The sequence below is a fragment of the Pleurodeles waltl genome, chromosome 4_1 (genome assembly GCF_031143425.1).
Source record: "Pleurodeles waltl isolate 20211129_DDA chromosome 4_1, aPleWal1.hap1.20221129, whole genome shotgun sequence".
NCBI classification, from domain to species: Eukaryota; Metazoa; Chordata; class Amphibia; order Caudata; family Salamandridae; genus Pleurodeles; species Pleurodeles waltl.
The window spans coordinates 33,868,710-33,889,916 of record NC_090442.1 but is presented as its reverse complement, the minus strand read 5'-3'; the positions used below and the strand labels follow the sequence as shown (position 1 = coordinate 33,889,916).

General features: G+C 46.0%; 1 protein-coding gene across 1 annotated transcript; it reads right to left on the bottom strand.

Annotated features, from left to right (window-relative positions):
- Positions 1-232: 232 nt before the first annotated feature.
- On the bottom strand, positions 233-21,158 carry LOC138287319 (uncharacterized). The gene is made up of 3 exons (XM_069227673.1): positions 20,665-21,158; positions 16,017-17,377; positions 233-1,901 (listed from the first exon to the last, which is right to left on the bottom strand). The coding sequence occupies exons 2-3, from the start codon at positions 17,359-17,361 to the stop codon at positions 1,009-1,011; spliced, it is 2,238 nt and encodes a 745-aa protein (XP_069083774.1). The 5' UTR covers positions 17,362-17,377; positions 20,665-21,158; the 3' UTR covers positions 233-1,008.
- Positions 21,159-21,207: the final 49 nt, after the last annotated feature.

Here is a 21,207-nt window from a genome sequence, read left to right as displayed (position 1 = left end):
AACAGAAGGTACTGATGGGTTTGAAGTATCTCCAGTCTTTTCGCCACGTGAAACCGGCAGGAAGATTGGTGTACTAGCAAAGGCTGATTGTAGAAAATAAGATTCTTGGGGACAGCTCCCTGCTGCAGTGTCCTTAGTCTAATTGTCAATCTCACTCCTCACACAAGAACCAGCCCACAACCGACCTCACAAAACACATCACAGCATGCGATGAAATAATCATTATGTGAAATTCAGTTTTTATGTATTTAATTCTCACCAGAATAAACCATAATAAAACTGCACAAATTGTGTAACATTTTAGGTGGTTGAAATTTAAGAATAATTTGCTTTGTGCCACCTTTGTATGTTAGAATCTACACAGCCATGCATTCTGTTTTGATCTATCAGCACGGATGGGTTGTACAGAATATTTAGACAACTGGTCTGAAGATGCTGATAAGAAGTAGATGTTCCTACTTTAGTGATAAAATGAGTTTTTATGTTTCATCCTCAATTGGTTGATTCTTCTTTCTTCTACAAGTTTTTGTTTTCATTTGCCCGGGTTTTCAGCAATTTTTTGTTCAGTCCTAGAATTTATGTCCCTCAAGATATTTTTGCTCCACACTTGGCAACATGTTGTCACCACTGCATACATTTCATGTGTGTCTAAAAAGTTTAATTTGCAATGAAGCAATGCTCTGTGAAGTTCGTTGCTTGGTGAAGGGAAGTTGAAGGGCCCATCTTCTGTTCAGAGATGCTGCAAATGTTGGCGTCTGTCCTTAATTTTAAAGCTCTTCAGACATTCAGACGAAGGTGAGGACCTCAGCCCTGATTAATTCTTAGATTAGTTCGTAGATGCTTTGGGTCTAATTTCAGCTGTACAATCTTAGATCCATTTTGGCAGTGCTTTGAGAAGGTTTTTGTACTTTTTACTTGATGTTGCTGAAGAGAAATATCCCATGCAGCGTCATGGCCTTCTCATGTGTGTATTCTTTGGTGCTGTACAAGAATCGACTCTGCAGTGATTTAAGGCTTCTTTCCTGCGTGTCTGGCTTCATGGTGCAAAAGGGTTCCCTTAAGAGTAAAGCTCTTGGCACACACGGTGCAGCTATAAGGCCTCTCTCCTGTGTGTATTCTTTCATGGTCTAAGAGGTTTGCCATACGAGTATAGCTCTTGGGACACACAGTACAACGATAAGGCTTCTCTCCTGTGTGTGTGCTTTGGTGGTCTACAAGAGTTTTCTTTCGATTGAAGCTCTTCTCACACACTGTACAGCTATAAGGCTTCTCTCCTGTGTGTATTCTTTGATGGTGTACAAGGGTAGTTTTAAGAGTAAAGCTCTTGGCACACACAGTACAGCTATAAGGCTTCTCACCGGAGTGTATTTTTTGGTGGTCTACAAGAGTTCTCTTTAGACTGAAGCTCTTCTTGCACGCAGTACAGCTATAAGGCTTCTCTCCTGTGTGTATTCTTTGATGCTGTACCAAGTTTAACTTTCCAGGAAAGCTCAACTCACACACATTGCAGTGATAATGTCTCTCTCTTGTGTGTATTTTTTGATGTTGTTGAAGATGTACCTTCTGAACAAAGGTTTTTTCTTGATGTGTAAGAGTTGCCTCGTCAGCAGACCTGGTTTCCTGCTCAGGGTAGGGACACTGCCTTAGTTCTGTATGTGTTTTTTCATGCAGTAAAAGATGCGTCTTTCCAGTAAATGTCTTCTTACATTCAGCCCAGGGATACGCTCCTAGGCCGCTGTCTATTCTTTTTTGCTTTAGAAGGAGTGTTTCATTGTTAACCCTCTCACCCCAGTGTGTTGTTTGGTGTTTTTTTTCGTTCAATTTGTGAGCAAAATACTTAACTCCTCTAGAAGCTTTATGTTTCTCTTGATCATCCATACTTTCCTTCTGCGGCTGCTGTCCTGCAGAATGAAAAGAACATAAATTACACATGGGAAATATTAATTAAAAAACTGCGCTGTTATAATATGTAAAATGTGGACAGTTATAGCTAAGGAAGTAGGAAAATGCTACCTCCTGTAACCAATAGTTTGATGCTGATGGTATTGTAGATGACATGTGGTGCACTATCTCTCTGTCATTTGCTGGGTTCTAAACAAGAGACCATGTTTGGATCAAAGGGTGAGTTTCGATTTGGAAAACAACACGTAATCCCAGAGCTGAAATGCATAATGCTTTATTCCAGCTTACATTTTTGTGTTTTTCCTCCATCAGAGTGCTTCTGTCTGCTCATATGTGTAAAATAATGAATAATCTGCTCAGTTAAACTGAGCAAACTATGCAGTAACATGGATGTAGTGGCTTAAAAGATGGACTCACTACTCTTGGTAAGACAATATTAAAATCGCAACTGGACACAATGAGTGCTCTGAGTGGGATAAACCTTCTCAACCATCCCAGGATCGCTTTGTCAAATGTACTCAAAAGTCCACGTGTAGGGTAGGTCGGCTAAATACGTAGTAATATGTTATTTTTATAGTACAAACCCTGCCTAAAAGATGCAGAGCGCTGTACCGGGCATGAAGACAAGCATAAAGTCTTTTTAAAGGGGTGGGCCCTCGACTCGTTCCTAAGCTGGGGCAGTATTGGGGCAGCCTTGATGACTATGGGGGTGCTGTTCCAGACAAAGGGTCCACAGATGGAAAAGGCCAGCTAACTTGTTTGTTCTTAGTCTGCGGTCTAATGGTGTTCTCTAGTCTTGCATTTGTAGTACTCAAGACTAAGAACTGATACAAGGGAGAATGACAATGACAAACAAGTTATTAACTTCATTAAGGGGTGACAGAGAGATTGACAAAACACGAGGAAGAGATAAAGAGAAAGGAGGAAATCCCTAAGGGCAAAGCAAGACTACAGCACTGGAAGAGTCTTAACCTTTGAAATACGATATGGTGAAGTGAAGAGAAAGGTTAAAATAATATCAACACAAAGACAACAAGAACTTCTGAGAGCACAGTCAAGCTCAGAAGGATAGTCAGTCTGAGATGACTCGGCTGACACCTTCCTAGAAGAGAAAAAATCTACCTGAGACTTCTTTTTAGCCGAGTACAGGGTACTGAAAAAAGGATGGACAATAAAAAATCAGAAAAGAGGAAAAACAAGAGGAAGAAGGGCAAATAGAGGAAGAGGAAGACAAGAAGGAGTAAATACACAGCAGAAAGACAACTCACTTCGTGGGAAGAGGGGAGTGGTAGAGCAAGCCAAGAAATGATCAAGGGTGACAATGACCTCTTTGTTATCAATTTACCACAATATATTTTTTTAAACAAACTTTTTTTCATTTTAAGCACATTAAACATGTTTATACAGGAGTATATGCTTCAATTTATATCAGTGAACACGCGGTCATGTGTAGGGTACTCCTAGTCTATTATTTCTAAACAGTACACATAATTTTGTTGAATAAGATTCCTTCTGAGAGAAAGAGAAAAGAAAGAAAAAAACAAAACGAACTAGTGGCTGTGTCTTTGGTGTGGGTAATTCTCTTGCATGTAGTCGTAAAGCTTAAAGTCTTGTGTCCATGGTCTACCGCCCAATCGGAGCCTGGTATTAAGAGGCTTATTTCTTTCAGCAGATATCAAGGGGTTTGGTTTACTTTTTTGTCCAGTTGGGTCATATTGTGTGCCTTAAAGGTCTCTAATAACAAATCCCACTCCAATGAGATCAGGTTCTTACGGGCCCTCAGTATTCTTCCCGTCTAATAGCTGAACTCTCCGCTTGGCCCCACTTTTTCATTTCTGCTCTCCAGTCCTCTAGTCGAGAGGGAACTGCTTCCCACTTCCTAGTTGTCGCTTCGCTAGTAATACTGCTAGGTTTAGGAATTTTTCTTCTACCATACCTCCCTGTGGTTGCATTGCTATGCCCAGCAGGCCGCGTTCCATGCGTTTCAGACTGGTTATGCCCACTAAGTCTGCGTTATCTCTGCCCAGGTCTCCAGCCTGGGGCATGTCCAGAACATATGTAGTAAGTCCGCCCCTTCTTCTTGGCATCGAGGCACTTTGCTGCTGCTCTGGGGTATATCTAATTGATCGACTGTGCGGTTAAATAGGCTCTATGCAGTATTGAAAACTGAATTAAATTTAGATCTGGTATTACGGTAAACTTTTCCAGGGAATTCTAAAGCTTTTGCCCATTCTTTATTTGTAATTCCTCTGTCTGAGTCAATTTCCCATTTCCTCTTTAACTGTGACAGGGAGACTCCAAGGTGCATTTGAAGGCCTCTATACAGCCTTTCACTGAGTGTGGACCTTCAACCATCAGATCTAATTCATGTGTTTCAGGTTCTTGGCCCTCGGGTGCCCCCTGCTTTTGTATCAGTCTGACGATACTAGCATGTCCAAGAAAAACTGTATTCAGGAGGTTATGTGCATCATTAATCTCCCCTCCACAAACAAGCTCCTCACTGTGGTGACACCTTTTTCCCATCCGTCCAGGTGTCGTTTTGTTAAGGTTAAGGAAGGCTGCGCAGGGGAATGTTAGGGGCATTGGGAGCCTGAGTTGCAGTTTATTTTCTGCCAATCGCCAATACCGTAGAGCTACGGGTAGCAGCAGCGGGTGAGAATGGTCTGAGTAGTCTCAGAATAGAGGTGTCGGTGGAGGCGGCCTTGGTTATTGTGTATCACAGTGTGGTTAATCTTGAATAAATCAGGACAGTCATTGTAGTTGTGCTGCATAACAGTAGGCCTTGAAATCTGTGTCTCCCTCCCCCCATCTATCAGGAACTGCAGCTTAGCCAAACTAATTCTATGGTGGTTTTGTCCCCAGATATGTTCCGTCAGTGACGTATTGAGATAGCGGAATGTTGCCAAGGGAACTACAACAAAGAAAGTTTACAAAGTAAAATAAGTATCACCTTTTTGGCCAGTGTTATCCTGCTGGTCGTTGACAGTAGGAGGGTAGGCCAGAATGTATTAGTGAAGTTAGCGTGGTAATTGTTCGTATTAGGTTCCGTCCAATACATCCTCATTCGTTCGGTATACCTGTATGCCAAGATAGTGGAAGGCAGCCGGTGCTATTGGCATAGCATATGTACTACAGAGCTCTACTGGCAAGCCATTGGACCCGAGGCTTTGTTACCTTCTAAGGTTTTAAGGGTTTCTTTAACTTCTGTCAGTTGCACAGGGCTGCTAGCAGTTCATTATCTATGGGTCGTGTTCTGGGTAGATGTGCTCATTCTAAGAATCTCCATAGTGAGTCTCTCTGGGTCTGTGGGGGTGCGGCGTATAACTGCGTATAGTAATCTCGAAAGGCCGATTTGATTCCTCTCTGTATGGTGGATGGGTTCTGCAGTGGGGGGTCTACCCTCCTGATTGGCGTGGGGTTCAGTGGTGGACATATTAATCTTGCTAGTAGCGTGCCTGTCCTGTCCACTTCGGTGTGTATTTTTTTTTACTGCAATGGCTATGATTTACTACTCGGAGGCGCTCTAGTAGTTCTGCATATTGATTGCGGGCGTCCTGCAGTTGTTGGGCTTTTTCGGGCCTTGTGCTGCAGCCTGTTCCTCACATGAGTGGCCCCTTCTGTCATAACAATGATCCCACCGCGCACCACCACCTTGAAGGCTTCCCATTCCACTACTGGGGTGAAAGCGGTATTCGTATTTTCAGAGAACTACATGGAGAGAGTGGTTGCTAATTTTTCTCGTAGTACTTCGTCTTCGAGTAGTGAGGGCCTCGATCTCCATATGGGAATCGGGGCAGGAACCCGGCCCCACTGCACTGGAATCTCTAGTGGTTTATGGTCAGATATGGTCAGTGTTTGCATCTGGTCGTGGCATACAAATCTATCCAGCCTAGAATGTAAAGTATGGGGGTACGAGTAGAATGAGTATTCCCTTAGTCCCTCATTGTGGCCCCACCAAATATCACAAATATACCAACCATTTGACAATTTTTTAAAGATATGAGCATGGCGTCCAGAAAGAAAACATTACTTGACTGATCTTGCAACAATAGTTGGAACTTAAAAAGTTGGAATTTAAAAAACATCATAGAAAACCAATAACCCTTGCATCGGGGTAGTCAGTGGCTTAGAAGCCAAAACACGTTCATCTTGTGGCAATCGGTTGGTGCAATTTGTACACTGTTAAAGAGTGCCTGGTGTCGGGGCCCCGGCCTCAGCAGGGCGCTCCTTGCCCTAATGATAGTTTCTTCCAATTCAGTAAGGGCTCTTTTCTTTCAGGCTGTGGTTCTCCTCATTTCTTTTATGGTTTTGTTCTCCGTCAAGAGTTCATGGCAGTGGAGTTCTAAGTAATGAGAACAGTAGCAGCTGTTTCACAGCTCAAAGGCAGACAGCTGATTGTGTTCCCTTATGCTTGTTGTTGCCCCTTACATTATTGATGGTCCCCATTAAAGTTCCTCTGCTGTTTGGGGTATTACCATGAGGAATAGTGCCTCACTGGCTTTTGTCTCCGATTCAGAGACACTTTCTTGAGAGTTACTTGTACTAACTAGAGGGCACAGTGACCTGAGAGTGGTGGGCGATTTCACCCTCCTTGTCTGCCGTCCTTCACCTGTTGGGCAGTTGGGGCTTCTTTATTTGCGACAGGTGGTTCCTTTTAGGTTGGCAAAGCCTGCGTCTGGGTGCCCGCTGAACCGTAGTAGCAGGAGGGTCTCTTCTGTCCTGAGCAGTTACCTCTGGATAGGATGGTTCTAGCCATTGCAGTGCTTCTTCTGGAGAATCATAAAAGAATACCTGTTGTTTATGGCAGATTTTCAATTTTGCTGGAAAGAGCAGGGCATATGTGATATTGGCTTATTGAAGCAGTTGTTTGACCATTTGGTAAGAGGCCCCTTTGCACTGCACTGCCAATATATAATTGGTGAATGTAGGAAGTTGGCTCTGTATGCACTATTTCAAAGTAAGAAATAGTATGCACAGAGTCCAAGGGTTCCCCTCAGAGGTAAGAAATTGGCAAAAAGAGATAATTCTAATGCTCTATTTTGTGGTAGTGTGGTCGAACAGTAGGCTTATCAGAGGGTAGTGTTAAGCATTTGTTGTACACACACAGGCAATAAATGAGGAACACACACTCAAAGACAATTCCAGGCCAATCGGTTTTTGTATAGAAAAATATATTTTCTTAGTTTATTTTAAGAACCACAGGTTCAAGATTTACAATCAATACTTCAAATGAAAGGTACTTCACTTAGGTATCATAGGAACTTTGAATCAGCAAAATAGAATATACAGTTTTGGCAATAATGGCAATAAGCTATTTTAAAACTAGACAGTGCAATTTTCAACAGTTCCTGGGGGAGGTAAGTGTTTGTTAGTTCTGCAGGTAAGTAAACCACCTACAGGGTTCAAAGTTTGGTCCAATGTAGCCCACCGTTGGGGGTTCAGGACAACCCCAAAGTTACCACACCAGCAGCTCAGGGCCGTCGGGTGCAGAGGTCAAAGTGGTGCCCGAAACGCATAGGCTTCAATGGAGAAGGGGGTGCCCCGGTTCCAGTCTGCCAGCAGGTAGGTACCCGCGTCTTCGGAGGGCAGACCGGGGGGGACACAAGTCAGCACAAAAAGTACACCCTCAGCGGCACGGGGCAGCTGGGTGCAGAGTGCAAACAGGCGTCAGGTTTGCAATGGAGTTCAACGGGAGACCCAGGGGTCTCTTCAACAAAGCAGGCGGGGGGGGGGGGCTCCTTGGGGTAGCCACCACCTGGGCAAGGGAGAGGGCCACCTGGGAGTGGCTTCTGCACTGGAGGTCGGATCCTTCAGGTCCTGGGGGCTGCGGGTGCAGTGGCTTTACCAGGCGTCGGGTTCTTAGAAGCAGGCATTCGCGGTCAGGGGGAGCCTCTGGATTCCCTCTGCAGGTGTCGCTGGGGGAGGGGGGGGGGAGGGAATTCTGGCTACTCACAGGGTCGCCGGGGAGTCCTCCCTGTAGTGTTGTTTCTCCGCAGGTCGCGCCGGGGGCGTCGGGTGCAGAGTGGAAAGTCTCACGCTTCAGGCGGGAAACGTGCAGTCCTTTAAAGTTTGTTTCTTTGTTGCAAAGTTGTTTCTTCTTTGGAGCAGAGCCGTTGTCCTCAGGGAGTTCTTGGTCCTTTTAGATGCAGGGTAGTCCTCTGAGGCTTCAGAGGTCGCTGGACCCTGGGGGACGCGTCGCTGGTGCAGTTTTTCTTGAAGTGGGGAGACAGGCCGGTTGGGCTGGGGCCAAAGCAGTTGGTGTCTCCGTCTTCTCTGCAGGGCTTTCAGGTCAGCAGTCCTTCTTTGTCTTCAGGTTGCAGGAATCTATCTTGCTTGGCTCTGGGGGCCCCTAAATACTCAATGTAGGGGTGTGTTTAGGTCTGGGGGTTACTAGCCAATGGCTACTAGCACTGAGGGTGGCTACACCCTCTTTGTGCCTCCTCCCTGAGGGGAGGGGGGCACATCCCTAATCCTATTGGGGGAACCCTCCATCTGCAAGATGGAGGATTTCTAAAAGTCGGGTCACCTCAGCTCAGGACACCTTAGGGGATGTCCTGACTGGCCAGTGACTCCTCCTTGTTTTTCTCATGATCTCCTCCGGCCTTGCCGCCAAAAGTGGGGCCGTGGCCGGAGGGGGCGGGCATCTCCACTAGCTGGAGTGCCCTGGGGCGCTGTAACAAAGGGGGTGAGCCTTTGAGGCTCACCGACAGGTGTTACAGTTCCTGCAGGGGGAGGTGAGAAGCACCTCCACCCAGTACAGGCTTTGTTACTAGCCACAGAGTGACAAAGGCACTCTCCCCATGTGGCCAGCAACATGTCTGGTGTGTGGCAGGCTGGCAAAACTAGTTAGCCCACACTAGAAGTCGGGTATGTTTTCAGGGGGCATCTCTAAGATGCTCTCTGGGGTGTATTTCACAATAAAATGTACACTGGCATCAGTGTGCATTTATTGTGCTGAGAAGTTTGATACCAAACTTCCCAGTTTTCAGTGTAGCCATTATGGTGCTGTGGAGTTCGTGTTTGACAGACTCCCAGACCATATACTCTTATGGCTACTCTGCACTTACAATGTCTAAGGTTTTGCTCAGACACTGTAGGGGCATAGTTCTCATGCACCTATGCCCTCACCTATGGTATAGTGCACCCTGCCTTAGGGCTGTAAGGCCTGCTAGAAGGGTGACTTATCTATGCCAGAGGCAGTGTGAGGTTGGCATGGCACCCTGAGGGGAGTGCCATGTCGACGTAGTCATTTTCTCCCCACCAGCACACACAAGCTGGCAAGCAGTGTGCCTGTGCTGAGTGAGGGGTCCCCAGGGTGGCATAAGACATGCTGCAGCCCTTAGAGACCTTCCCTGGCATTGGTACCAGGGGTACCAGTTACAAGGGACTTACCTGGATGCCAGGGTGTGCCAATTGTGGAAACAAAGGTACAGTTTTAGGGAAAGAACACTGGTGCTGGGGCCTGGTTAGCATGCCTCGGCACACTTTCAAATCATAACTTGGCATCCGCAAAGGCAAAAAGTCAGGTGGTAACCATGCCAAGGAGGCATTTCCTTACAGTGAATAAGAAGACTTTAGTATTTTCCACCTTTATGGGTGTGCGCATCGCGCCTACTGCAGTAGTAGGTCCTGATCTCTATAATTCGATATCTTGTCGACTAATGGGTGTGAGGGTGCACCCGAGATTGGTTTCCTAGTTGGTACTCTATGCTCCCGCTCCACTACGAAGTATGACCATAGGACTGTGGGGCAAATCACTGTTTGTAATCAGTCCTCAATCAAGTGTGTTGTATTTAGCCCTTCAAGGCCCTCTGGCAGCCCCACAATTCAAACGTTATTGCAGCGGGACCTACCCTCAGCATCTTTGCCACGTTCCTGTAATTGCTCCACTTGTCTTTGCAGTTGCGTAACCGGTGTCCTCATGTGTTTTTGTCTAGGTGTCAATGTAGCAAGGGATCCCTCTGTGGTCTTGACTCTCTGACAATTTGTGGTGGTCATCTCAGAGCAAATTTACTTCTGTTGTTAGCACGCCTAGTGTTTGCTCTATAATCGCTTGGAAGTCTCTTATCTCCCGCAGGATGAGGTCTATTTTATCCTCCCGCTGGTGGGCATCATGAGGGAAGGTGCTGCGGTCGAGCTGTCAGACTGCCATGACGGCAGTATCAGCTCTTGCGATACCTGTTCCTGTCTGGCCTTTGTTCGCCCCATTCTTATTCCAGGTGTTTCAGTTTGCCACAGCGGAGCAAGCTCTACTTTTGTGTGACTTTCTGAGCCAGCTGTGACCGTTGATCAATTATCGTTTACCCTTCTTTTGTATGAATGTCCAAATGTTGTTAGTGATGATGTTCTAAGGTCTGCGGAGGGGGGCCTGATGATGATCTGTCCGTTAGTGGCCACCTGTTCAGAGCCTCTCCTTCCTTTGCCCTTAGGTTTGCATCGCAGCCCTCCTCCCGGCGCTGCCCAACGGACAGGGTCCCCAGCAGCGTGAATTTATCGTGTGGGTCTTCTACAGACAATTATTCGGAGCCATCATTAAACAGGAGCTTGCGCTATGTGTTCATATGTCTACTGCTCCTCTTTCATTCTGTTGAGGCCTCCGATCTCCTCTTGCAATCGCCGTATTGTTTGTGGACTACATGTCAAAGTTGACAGAAGTGAGGTTTGTATTTCCCAGAGACGATTTTCTGTGTGAGTTGGTATTGGATAAGTAGTAGAATTTGCCTTGAGGGAGATGGAGATTTGGGTGGAAATAGTATTAAGCATAAATGGGCTAGTCTTTATCACCCAGAGAGGATGAACAGAATGGTCAGTGAGTGCATCAGAGGTTTTTTGGTAGCAAGTGTTGTCGTGTTTGGCTCTCATAATACTAAAAAAGACTGCTGGATGGGGGCGACAGCACCACCAGGCTGTGGAGAACGGAGTTCCATTCCACTCTGTGTGACAACTGTCGGCCTAACCCTTCAGGTCACGTATCATACCTCACCAGCACCTAAAGGTGGCAGTGATTTGCGGAAGCGATGTGCATGACATTCTGATTTCTCAAAGAAATTGTGCTGCAACAGATGTCATCCTTTTCCTTATTGTTATCCTTTTCTGAGTAACATTTGTCTCACAAATGCAAATACAAATAGAAGCAGAAATCGGTTCAATGTATTTTACTTGCATCAACTGTGTTCTAGATAAAATAGCATATACTGCAATGATTAGGATAATAAAACAGAATAATAGCAATGAGGTGACAAGGAAAGTGAAACACAAGAAAATTCTCCCAAAGTAACAGAGTGGTACGTGGCTGGATTCCTACCTACACCACTAAAGTACTACTAGAGCACAGCAGTGTTAGCCTAATCCGCCCTTCAGGTTCCCTAGGAAGACACCATCTCCTATACCCGAATAGGATAGTAGTGAAGAGGGCTGTTAGTCTACTTAGAGTCCTCTCTCATGTAAATGGAAAGACAACTAGAGCCTCATTACGAGGCTGCCGGTCATGAGACTGCCAGCCTTGCCGTGTCAGTCCTACCGCCGCAGAGTCGGGCATAAGGACCGCCACATTACTAGTTGTGGGGCTTGGCAGACGCCAAGCCTCCACAACCCTGCCTCGCCTGCCGATGCAGTCGCACTGCTGCGGCCCGCGGGGAGCACCTCCAACCCGGTGGCAGGCCTCAGCCTGCTGTCTGGATTACAAGGCTGCAAAACACCAGGCTTTCTGTTGCGGTCATCCCACCACGAAAACCCTGGCGGTCAAGCACCTGGTGACAGGAATCTCCATTCCTGTCATCGGCACACATGTCCCCACACATGCACACATCCCCCCGACCCATCCACACACTCACAAACACCCCTTCATGCACGCATTCACATACACACCCATTCAGCATACGCATACACGCACTCAGACACCCCCACTCCCTCACATTCATCAACTCAGACATCCCCATATATGCACACATTCACTCACATACATGCATGCATTCACCACTCCCCCCCTCCGCAGACACACACACACACACAAGGGCAACCCCCCTTTCAGACGCCCACTTACCTTCTCCATTGAGGAGGACGTCTCAGAGGAGATTTTTCCTGGTGGCCTTGCATCGCCAGCACCACCACACCAGCAGGACTCCGCCAAGCCATAGTATGGCTTGTAATACGGCAGGTGGAGTCCTACTGGTGTGGCGGTGCTGGCAATGCACCCGCCTCAGCACCACAGACCACCATTGCGAATGCTGGTGACTTTCCACCACAAGGATGGCAAACGACTGCCTGCACTCGTAGTATGGCGGTCTGCAGACCGCCAACACTGGCGGTCTGGTGGCGGGTTTGGCTTTGGCGGTCACAGAAATTGACAGCCAAAGTCAAAATGAGGGCCCAAGTCTCAGCAGACAGCTGCACTAAAGAGACAGCATGCAGTGGCAATCTTCTGGCAGGAGCTCTCCCTGTAACATACAGGGGGCAGAGGGATGTTTTATAATAAAATAGCTGGAGTTCTGAGAAACATGCCCTAAAGTAAGAACACGTATGGCAAAGATTTTGGTGTTCCACTTTGTACTGACAACATATTGGAGACAGCTTTGAGCAAAGCACAGAACTACAATGTTCGAGTAAAAGAAATGAAAACAGTTTCAGTGCTAAAAGTGTATGAAATAAAGGAAAATAAAGCATCACCACAGAAGAGAGCTTCTGCTCAGAAAATAAAATGAATTGTTCCTAAGCTAAGGGGCACAAGCTGTAGGCCTATGGCTAAAATAACATGCCCAATAAAGCTACTAAAATAACCTCACAACAATAAAAAAAAAGTGGAAGATGTGGCCAGAGCTTTCCATTAGGCTTTCCGTAACACACCATGTTGCACCATTTACTGCACAGAGAGGCAGAAACTTGCATGATTTGCACCACGTAATGTGTATTGGGTAGTATAAGGAGGGGCTAGGATACATTAGCCATCTGTAGGAGGCTGGCCTGGCTTGTAGTGGGTACCAGAGGTACTTACACCTTGTGCCAGGTCCAGTTATCCCATATTAGTGTAGAAGAGGTGTTTCTAGCAGCTTAGGCTGATAGAAGGTAGCTATAGCATAGCAGAGCAGCTTAGGCTGAACTAGGAGACATGTAAAGCTCCTACTATACCACTGGTGTCATATGCACAATATCATAAGAAAACACAATACACAGAAGTACTAAAAATAAAGGTACTTTATTTTTATGACAATATGCCAAAAGTATCTCAGTGAGTACCCTCAGTATGAGGATAAGTTATATACACAAGATATATGTACACAAACCAAAATTATGCAGGTAATAGAAAGAAAAGCAATGCAATCAGTGTGAAATTACAGAAGATTGCAATAGGAGCACATAGGTATAGGGGCAACACAAACCATGAACTCCAAAAGTGGAATGCGAACCACGAATGGACCCCAAACCTATGTGAGCTTGTAGAGGGTCGCTGGGACTGTAAGAAAACAGTGAGGGTTAGAAAAACAGCCCACCCCAAGACCCTGAAAGGTAGGTGTAAAGTGCACCTACTACCCCCAGAGAGCATAGAAGTCGTGATAGGGGGATTCTGCAGGAAGAACAAACACCAGCAATGCAACAACAGTGGATTTCCGGACCTGAGTACCTGTAAGACAAGGGGACCAAGTCCAATAGTCGCGACAGTGTCGAGAGTGGGCAGGAGCCCAGGAAATGCCAGCTGAGGAGGAGACAGAGGGGGCGCCCAGCAACGTAGGGGGCCCTCACAGAAGCAGGTAGCACCCGCAGAAGTACCTGAACGGGCACTTAGAAGAAAAGTGAACCGGAGTCCACTCGAAGTCACACAAGGGAGTCCCACGACGCTGGAGGAAAACTCAGAAGGTTGTGCACTGCAGGTTAGAGTGTCGGGGACCCAGGCTTGGCTGTGCACAAAGGAAATCCTGGAAGAGTGTACAGGAGCCGGAGCAGCTGCAAATCATGCGGTACCCAGCAATGCAGTCTAGCGTGGGGAGGCAAGGACTTACCTCCACCAAACTTGGACTGAAGAGTTACTGGACTGTGGGAGTCACTTGAGCACTGGGCCCTGGCTAGCAGGGTCCCAGTGAGAAAGTGAAAACACCCTGACATATATTCACAAACAGGCAAAAAGTGGGGGTAACAAGGCTAGAAAGAGGCTACTTTCTCACACCATCTAAAGATGGATCGACCCTCAAGAGATGCATATGATATTGTAAAGCTATTGTTCACACTGACATGGTCACGTAGCCAATTATTTCTTAAACAATCATAGTACTCAGGAATTACAAGAGGAATCAAATGCCACATTTCCATAGTAATTCCACATATCTCAGAGTAATCACCATCAACTTCACCCACTCACCCAGAAGAGTTACTTTTACCACTGATATTGGTGACTTAGCAGGAGGAAAAACTGACAGAAGCGTAAGAGGAGACATAACGGGGGTCATATCTGGGCTTATAATGGGCATATATTAGATTAAATAAAAGTAAGCAAATATACAACCTAATCCTGTATTACTGCAGTACAACCAACCCAGCTTGACATTCAGACTACCATGTACTGTGTACATAACCCCACAGACAACAGCACCACAGACCCTACTTAATCCTGAAACCCCCTTGAACTTGTAAGATGTCCTATATGATACTGTATGTTGTGATACAAGGAGCCATCTCTGACCTGCAGGTGCCCCTGTTCTGTGCACATGTCCCTACACACTACAGAAAAACTGACAATGTTTTAGAAAACATTCTTGGTGCCGTGGGCCTTGCCCTACTCATTCCAGCACTACAGACCACACCTGATTTACACATTACCTTCTCTTCAACAACCGGTTTCTTCCTCCTCTAAGCAACAGACCTTGACTGACACATAAATCCCCTTATATTCTGTACACTGAAACATCACACAGACCCTGCCCAATGTTTAGTACACACTAGCACAAAAAATTGACAACGTTTCTGCTACTCTCAGTGATTAACGCCTCACTTGCAACTGACACTTAGGGGGCGATGAGTAGGACAATGCTTGGATTGAAATCCCAGATTCTTCCACTAATTCTAACAGATTGATAATGCAATACTGGCAGACTGCCGTGGATAGGGCTGTTAGAGAGTGGAAAGTTTTTACAAAACAATAAAAGACTGATCTCTGGAGTTCTGCCTGTGGCGGGTGTGGGTTAGCCTGACAGAGTGTGGGACAAAGACTGCATTGATTTGTTTGGTCCATTTGCTTCCTGTGCATCAGAACTTTGCCATTGTGCTTGTGGACTACATGTCAAAGTGGTAAGAAGTAAAGTTTGTACGTGAACCAAGCACTTAAAGTGTCATCATCTTTCTTACTCACATTTTTGCCAGAGGGGGGGTTTCCGTGTGAGCTGGTATCAGATATTAGTGTGCAATTTGTCTTGAGGGAGACAAAAGAGTTTTTAGATGGAGCTGGTATCAAGTCATACAGTATGTTACACAACCGACCCTTTCTGATCTGCAGGCCACCCAGTTCTATCCACATGTATCTATGCACTGCAGAAAAACAGACCACGTCTTCTTGAAAGCTCTGGGGTGCCGTGGACCTTGCCCTATCCATTCCATCACTACAGACCACGTGTCTTCTTCTCACTGCCTCCCTCACCTCCTAACCGTCAGACCCTGACAGACCCACAAATCCTCTTAGATTCTGTACACGCAAACATCACACAGACTCTGCCCAATCTTTCAAGTGCTTTAGTTTCCACTAGCAATAAAAAGGGCAATGTTTCTACTACTCTCAGTGAATAACACCTCACTTGCATCTGACACTTAGGGGACGATGAGTAGTGCAGCACTTGGATTGAAATCACAGATTCTGCCACTAATTCCTCGAAGTCCTTGAGTCTGGAATATGGACTATCATGCATGGACCAGAATTCAGGTCATTTTCATATGCTGAATACCAATTCTCAGCCTATTTCTGAACGAGCCTCCAGCCCCCAAAGATACCACTCCACATAACTATGACTTGGCCCCTTGCAAGTCTCACTAAGAATATGGAAACATCACATTGAGAGATGCTGTATGTTACATTATTTCAGAGCTAGACAATTTTAGTCCTCTTTCTGGATCTTTATTTATTAAAAAACATATACCTGGGATGGCTTTGAACAGCAATACATCTGATTTTCTTCTCTCCAATGCGCCTGTGGCGATAGCTCCATCTGTATCAGTAATATTCTGTGCCAGGAATGAGGAGGATACCGATGGACCCTGCGCATCAGTACATGTCCGTTGTAGGTTTGCGTTCTCATCACGGTCCTCAGGATGCAGTGGTTCTTGCTCAGAGGTCTCATCTCGGTCCTCAGGATGCAGTGGTTCTTGCTCATAGGTCTCATCTCGGTCCTCAGGATGCAGTGGTTCTTGCTCGTAGTTCTCATCACGGTCCCCAGGATGCAGTGGTTCTTGCTCATAGTTCTCATCTCGGTCCTCAGGATGCAGTGGTTCTTGCTTGTAGTTCTGATCACAGTTCTCAGGATGCAGTGGTTCCAGCTTGTATTGCTGATCTGCATTCTGTACCTCAGACTGCATTGGTTCCGTCTTGCAGTTCTGATGTTGCTCTTGTGCATCAGAGAGCACCTGCTGCAAGCATGCGTTGTGCTGTAGACTCTGTTCCTCTTGAAATGCTGGTTGTCTGCAGTGGTTTTGCTGTGGAGCCTCACCATCAAACCACAACTCCTCTTGCTTTATGTGTACATCTGTTTCCTTTTCAACTGGAAGTACAGTTTGTCTGCTGTGGTTTTGCTGTGGCTCGTATCCTTCGTGAAATGGTGGATCCATCTGTTGTGGGTCCCAAGTATCTGCATACAATTGTTCTTTCTTCACGTGTTCCTCTGGTTCTAGTTGTGTGCAGTGCGCCTGCAGTGGCTCTTCCTCATCATCAAATGTTTGTGGAAGACGAAGGTTTGTCTCACCTTGGATGACTGAAACATCCAGAGAAGGGCCCCTGGAGATAGTACAATCCTGCTGTAGTCCATGGCCATCCAGAGACATAGGTTGGAGGCTCTGGCTCTTCTGTGGTTCAAGCAAGCGTGGAGATGTAGGTTGAAGACACTGGTTCAGCTCCCTTGACCTGACTGAAAGATCGATTGGAGGGGATCTACTGAAAGAAGAATCTCTAACAGTCACCGGACTGACCATCCCCAAAGACACACCACCATTTTCCAGGTGATGTTGACCCTTTTCTATCCAGATTTGCTCCATAAGCCCAGCGACTCTAGACGGTACATCCTCTAGGGTATTCTGCAAGTTATCCAGTTTGGCTTCCAACTCCTCTAACATAGATAAAAGGATCATGCTGGGCTGGTTCCCTGATAGCAGTTCATGGTCCCGCTCAGCATTTATTTGGGATCCTGAAGCTGACACATTAAGGACAGGCAAAACACATTCAGGTGAACACTGTACTTTTCTTTTTTTTCCTGGAGCCTTTCTTCTCCCCATTCTGATATTCAAGTGTCTGTGAAGAAAGAAAAAGAGAAAAGAAAAAACATTATCACATGAGAATTAAGCCAAAATTCCCCTTCCTGTCTCACCAAGCCCCTGTATTCTCAGTTTAAGCTTTAAGTAAAAATAATGATTTGTTATTTTAATGCTATATGCCACCCTTTTCAAATTGGTAAAATCTGAATTAATGATGTATGCTGTCGGAATGTAGAACTCTTTGGAACCTTGTTTAGCCTCCAGCAATCTCCCACCCCCGCCTCTAGGAGTTCTAACAGCAGCAGCCAAACTACCAGCTTAAAGCACTGGTCGCTAAAACAAAACAACTAGCTCATGTCAAGAGCTGGATAGGATCCACCCTACCCGAGGTCAGGCTGCCCTCGAGGAATATTACAAGCATCACAAGGAAGCTTCTTTCAACTGAAGGTGTCTGTACAAATAAGACTCATCATGTGCAGGTTGTGAAGTTCTGCGCAGACTACTTCTGGCGGTACCAGTATCAGGAGTTGCTCTGTTGCACATCTAAATCCTGGTCAGTGCTGCCCCTCTGTGATATAGTTATAATCCATTCATGTGTGCTCTGCCCTGCCTGAAAGGACTGCCCTATCCGGAGCTGATAAGTAAAGCTTTTATATTTGTCAGTATGATCTGATCAACCTATAACCTATAATTTAACAGACTTCTCTAGTTGCGTCTTGAGAGATAACGGATTTAAATTAAAAGAAAAAATACAAGTTTGCCCCTCAGGAATTGGACCATCTAGGTCACGTAATCTATGCTGATGGGGGCTTAATTAAAGCCATTGAGGAAATAGCTAGAATCCTGGAGGAAGAAGAGGCACAAACATTTTTGTTATGCCAGGTTTTGCCCTGAGTTCACACGTATTTACTTGTGCCATAGGAGCCCAGCTGGGGTAGGGTGTAGGCTGTGTGTGGAGTAAGGAATGTGAGAGGGAATTTGAAGATGTTAAGAAATGTCTTGTGAATGGTCACAGTTTGCATAGTTTTGCTGCAGGATTGCCCCATTGTATTGTTACAGATGCCAGTGCAAGGGCCTAGGAGTGGAACTGAAACGGGGGCATAATGGAAAAGAAGCCATGATTGTGGCACTGCAAGACTGTCATTAACAAAAGCAAGGATAAGCTCTCGGTGCAGAACAGTCTTGTTTTTAGAGGTTTGCGATTAGTGCTGCCTGAGAGCTAGAGGGCAGTCCTGAATTAGCGCACGAGACGCTAATGTGGCACAAGGAGGAGCTAGGGGATCTTAAATATGCTCCTTACTTCCACCAGGAAGTGTTGTAGGTGAAGAAGTTAATGAAAAACAGCTAACAACGAAGACAAATGTCTCTGCCCTGCCTCCTCCTCCACCCTGGCCTTCCCCTTCCCTGGGCCCAACCCCTGCAGATCAATGTCAGGTTTATGCCGGCGGAGCCCCTCGCTTTGAGTCATTAAAGAGGACGGCCTTTTTTTCTTTAGGACCAACAGCAAAATCCTGGCAGTCTCAAAGAGAATAATTAAAACTCCCAGGGTGTCAAGGTGTAGGAAGGTAGCCTCTTTCTAGCCTTGTTACCCCCACTCATAGTGAAACCCTATGTTGTCAGTGTGTTTGAAATGTGTCACTGGGATCCTGCTAGTCAGGACCCCAGTGCTCATAGGTTTGTGGCCTATATGTGTTCCCTGTGTGGTGCCTAACTGTATCACTGAGGCTCTGCTAACCAGAACCTCAGTGTTTATGCTCTCTCTGCTTTTAAAATTGTCACTGCAGGCTAGTGACTAATTTTACTAATTCTAATTGGCACAGTGGAATACCCATATAATTCCCTTGTATATGCTACTTAGGTACCCAGGGTATTGGGGTTCCAGGAGATCCCTATGAGCTGCAGCATTTCTTTTGCTACCCAAATGGAGCTCAGACAATTCTTACATAGGACTGCCACTGCAGCCTGAGTGAAATAACGTCCACGTTATTTCACAGCCATTTTCACTGCATAAGTAACTTCCCTACACTAGGCCTGGGGTCCATTTGTGGTTCGCATTCCACTTTTGGAGTATATGGTTTGTGTTGCCCCTAGGCCTATTTCTACCTATTGCATTCTAATGTGATTCTACATTGTTTGCACTACTTTTCTTACTGTTACTTACCCGATTTGGGGTTGTGTACATATAATTTGTGTATATTACTTACCTCCTAAGTGAGGGTATCCTCTGAGATACTTTTGGCATATTTCCACTAAAATAAAGTACCTTTATTTTTAGTAACTGAGTATTGTGTTTTCTTATGATATTGTGCTATATGATATAAGTGGTATAGTATGAGCTTTGCACGTCTCCACGTTCAGCCTAAGCTGTTAGAAACACCTCTATTATACTAATAAGGGATAACTGGACCTGGCACAGGGTGTAAGTACCAAAAGGTACCCACTATAAGCCAGGCCAGCCTCCTACACAAGGTTGTTGTTATGTTTAACAAAAACAAATTCCCACTCTGGGAGTTAGTTTTGTAAAACGAAAAGAACTGACGAGCGTTGGCATGAAACATGACAGCTGCTTAGCAATCTTTCAGTGCCCAAAGCGTGCAGTAGTAGGCACATATTTATGTAGCACAAACCTAACCAAAAGGCAGTAGACAGCTGTACAGGTCAACTGGGGTTATGTATTTTCCCTTTAATAACTCAAAAACTACTAAACAGATTTACACCAAATTAAAAAAAGTGATCTGCAGACCAAAAGGTAATTTTTTTCCAAATTTGAGGTAATTTCTTCCAGCAGTTTGGGCTACAGGTGTGTCTAAGGAGTCTATGGAAATTAACATGGGAAAAACGTTTTTTTACCCCCCCTTCTCTGCTCGATGCTGCTCCTTAGATCCACTGCTCCCTCTGCACTGCTCGATGCTGCTCCTTAGATCCCCTATTCCCTCTGCACTGCTCGATGCTGCTCCTTAGATCCAGGTATGTAGATTGTTAGGTGCCTGTTCTGTTGCACTGGGCCAACATCTGGAGGCAAGTGACTGCGGCAGCACCGAGGGCCTCCCAGAGGATTCTCCCCTAAAGGTGGCCCTTTTTAATGAGGTCGTGTCTATTATCATTTCACTGGTTTCTACCCCAAACTGACCCTTCCTGAAAGCTGGTAAGAGGTTGACCTTACCATTGCAAACCTTCTGTCAATTTAAGAAAAGAAATTCTGCAGAGCTTTACTGGTTAGTGATTTTAGATGGTTTAAACTTAAGAGAGAAAAGAAATCACAAGACTGAAAAGCGACTGCAGCAAATAATATAAAATAAGAAAAATAACTGAGTCCCAACCTACCGTCTTTGTGGGGACTGAGATGGTGAAGTAACTGGAGCAGTAACGCGAGTAGTAACGGGGGCAGTAACGCGAGTAGTAACGGGGGCAGTAACGCGAGCAGTAACTGGGGCAGTAACGCGGGCAGTAACTGGAGTAACTCTGATCTCTGCTCCTAGGCTCCCCTCCCTCTGGAAACAATGTGCAGGGTCTGCGCTGCTGTTTATAGAAGTGAAGCTCCCAGGAAGGAGTGACTGAGCGTCATCGGGGTACACTGACAGCTTCTAGGCGCTGCTTCTGCACAGAGGCCGCAGCGGAGGGTCACTGGGGCCAAGGCTGCCAAGAGGACGAAGGTGCGAGGCACAACCCCTGAGGGGATAGGTGAAAGGTCACCTTTAAGGTGGGGGTCGGGCTCAACTGTGCCTGTAAACAAAGGTCCCCGCAGCGGCCGTGGCTTCTCTCCCAGCAGAAAAGTGAACGCATAATAGACTACGGCCAGGCCCGCCCACCGGAAAATCGTGGCACCACCCGGAAGAGCTCGCGAGGGAGAGCAGAAACAGCTTCCGG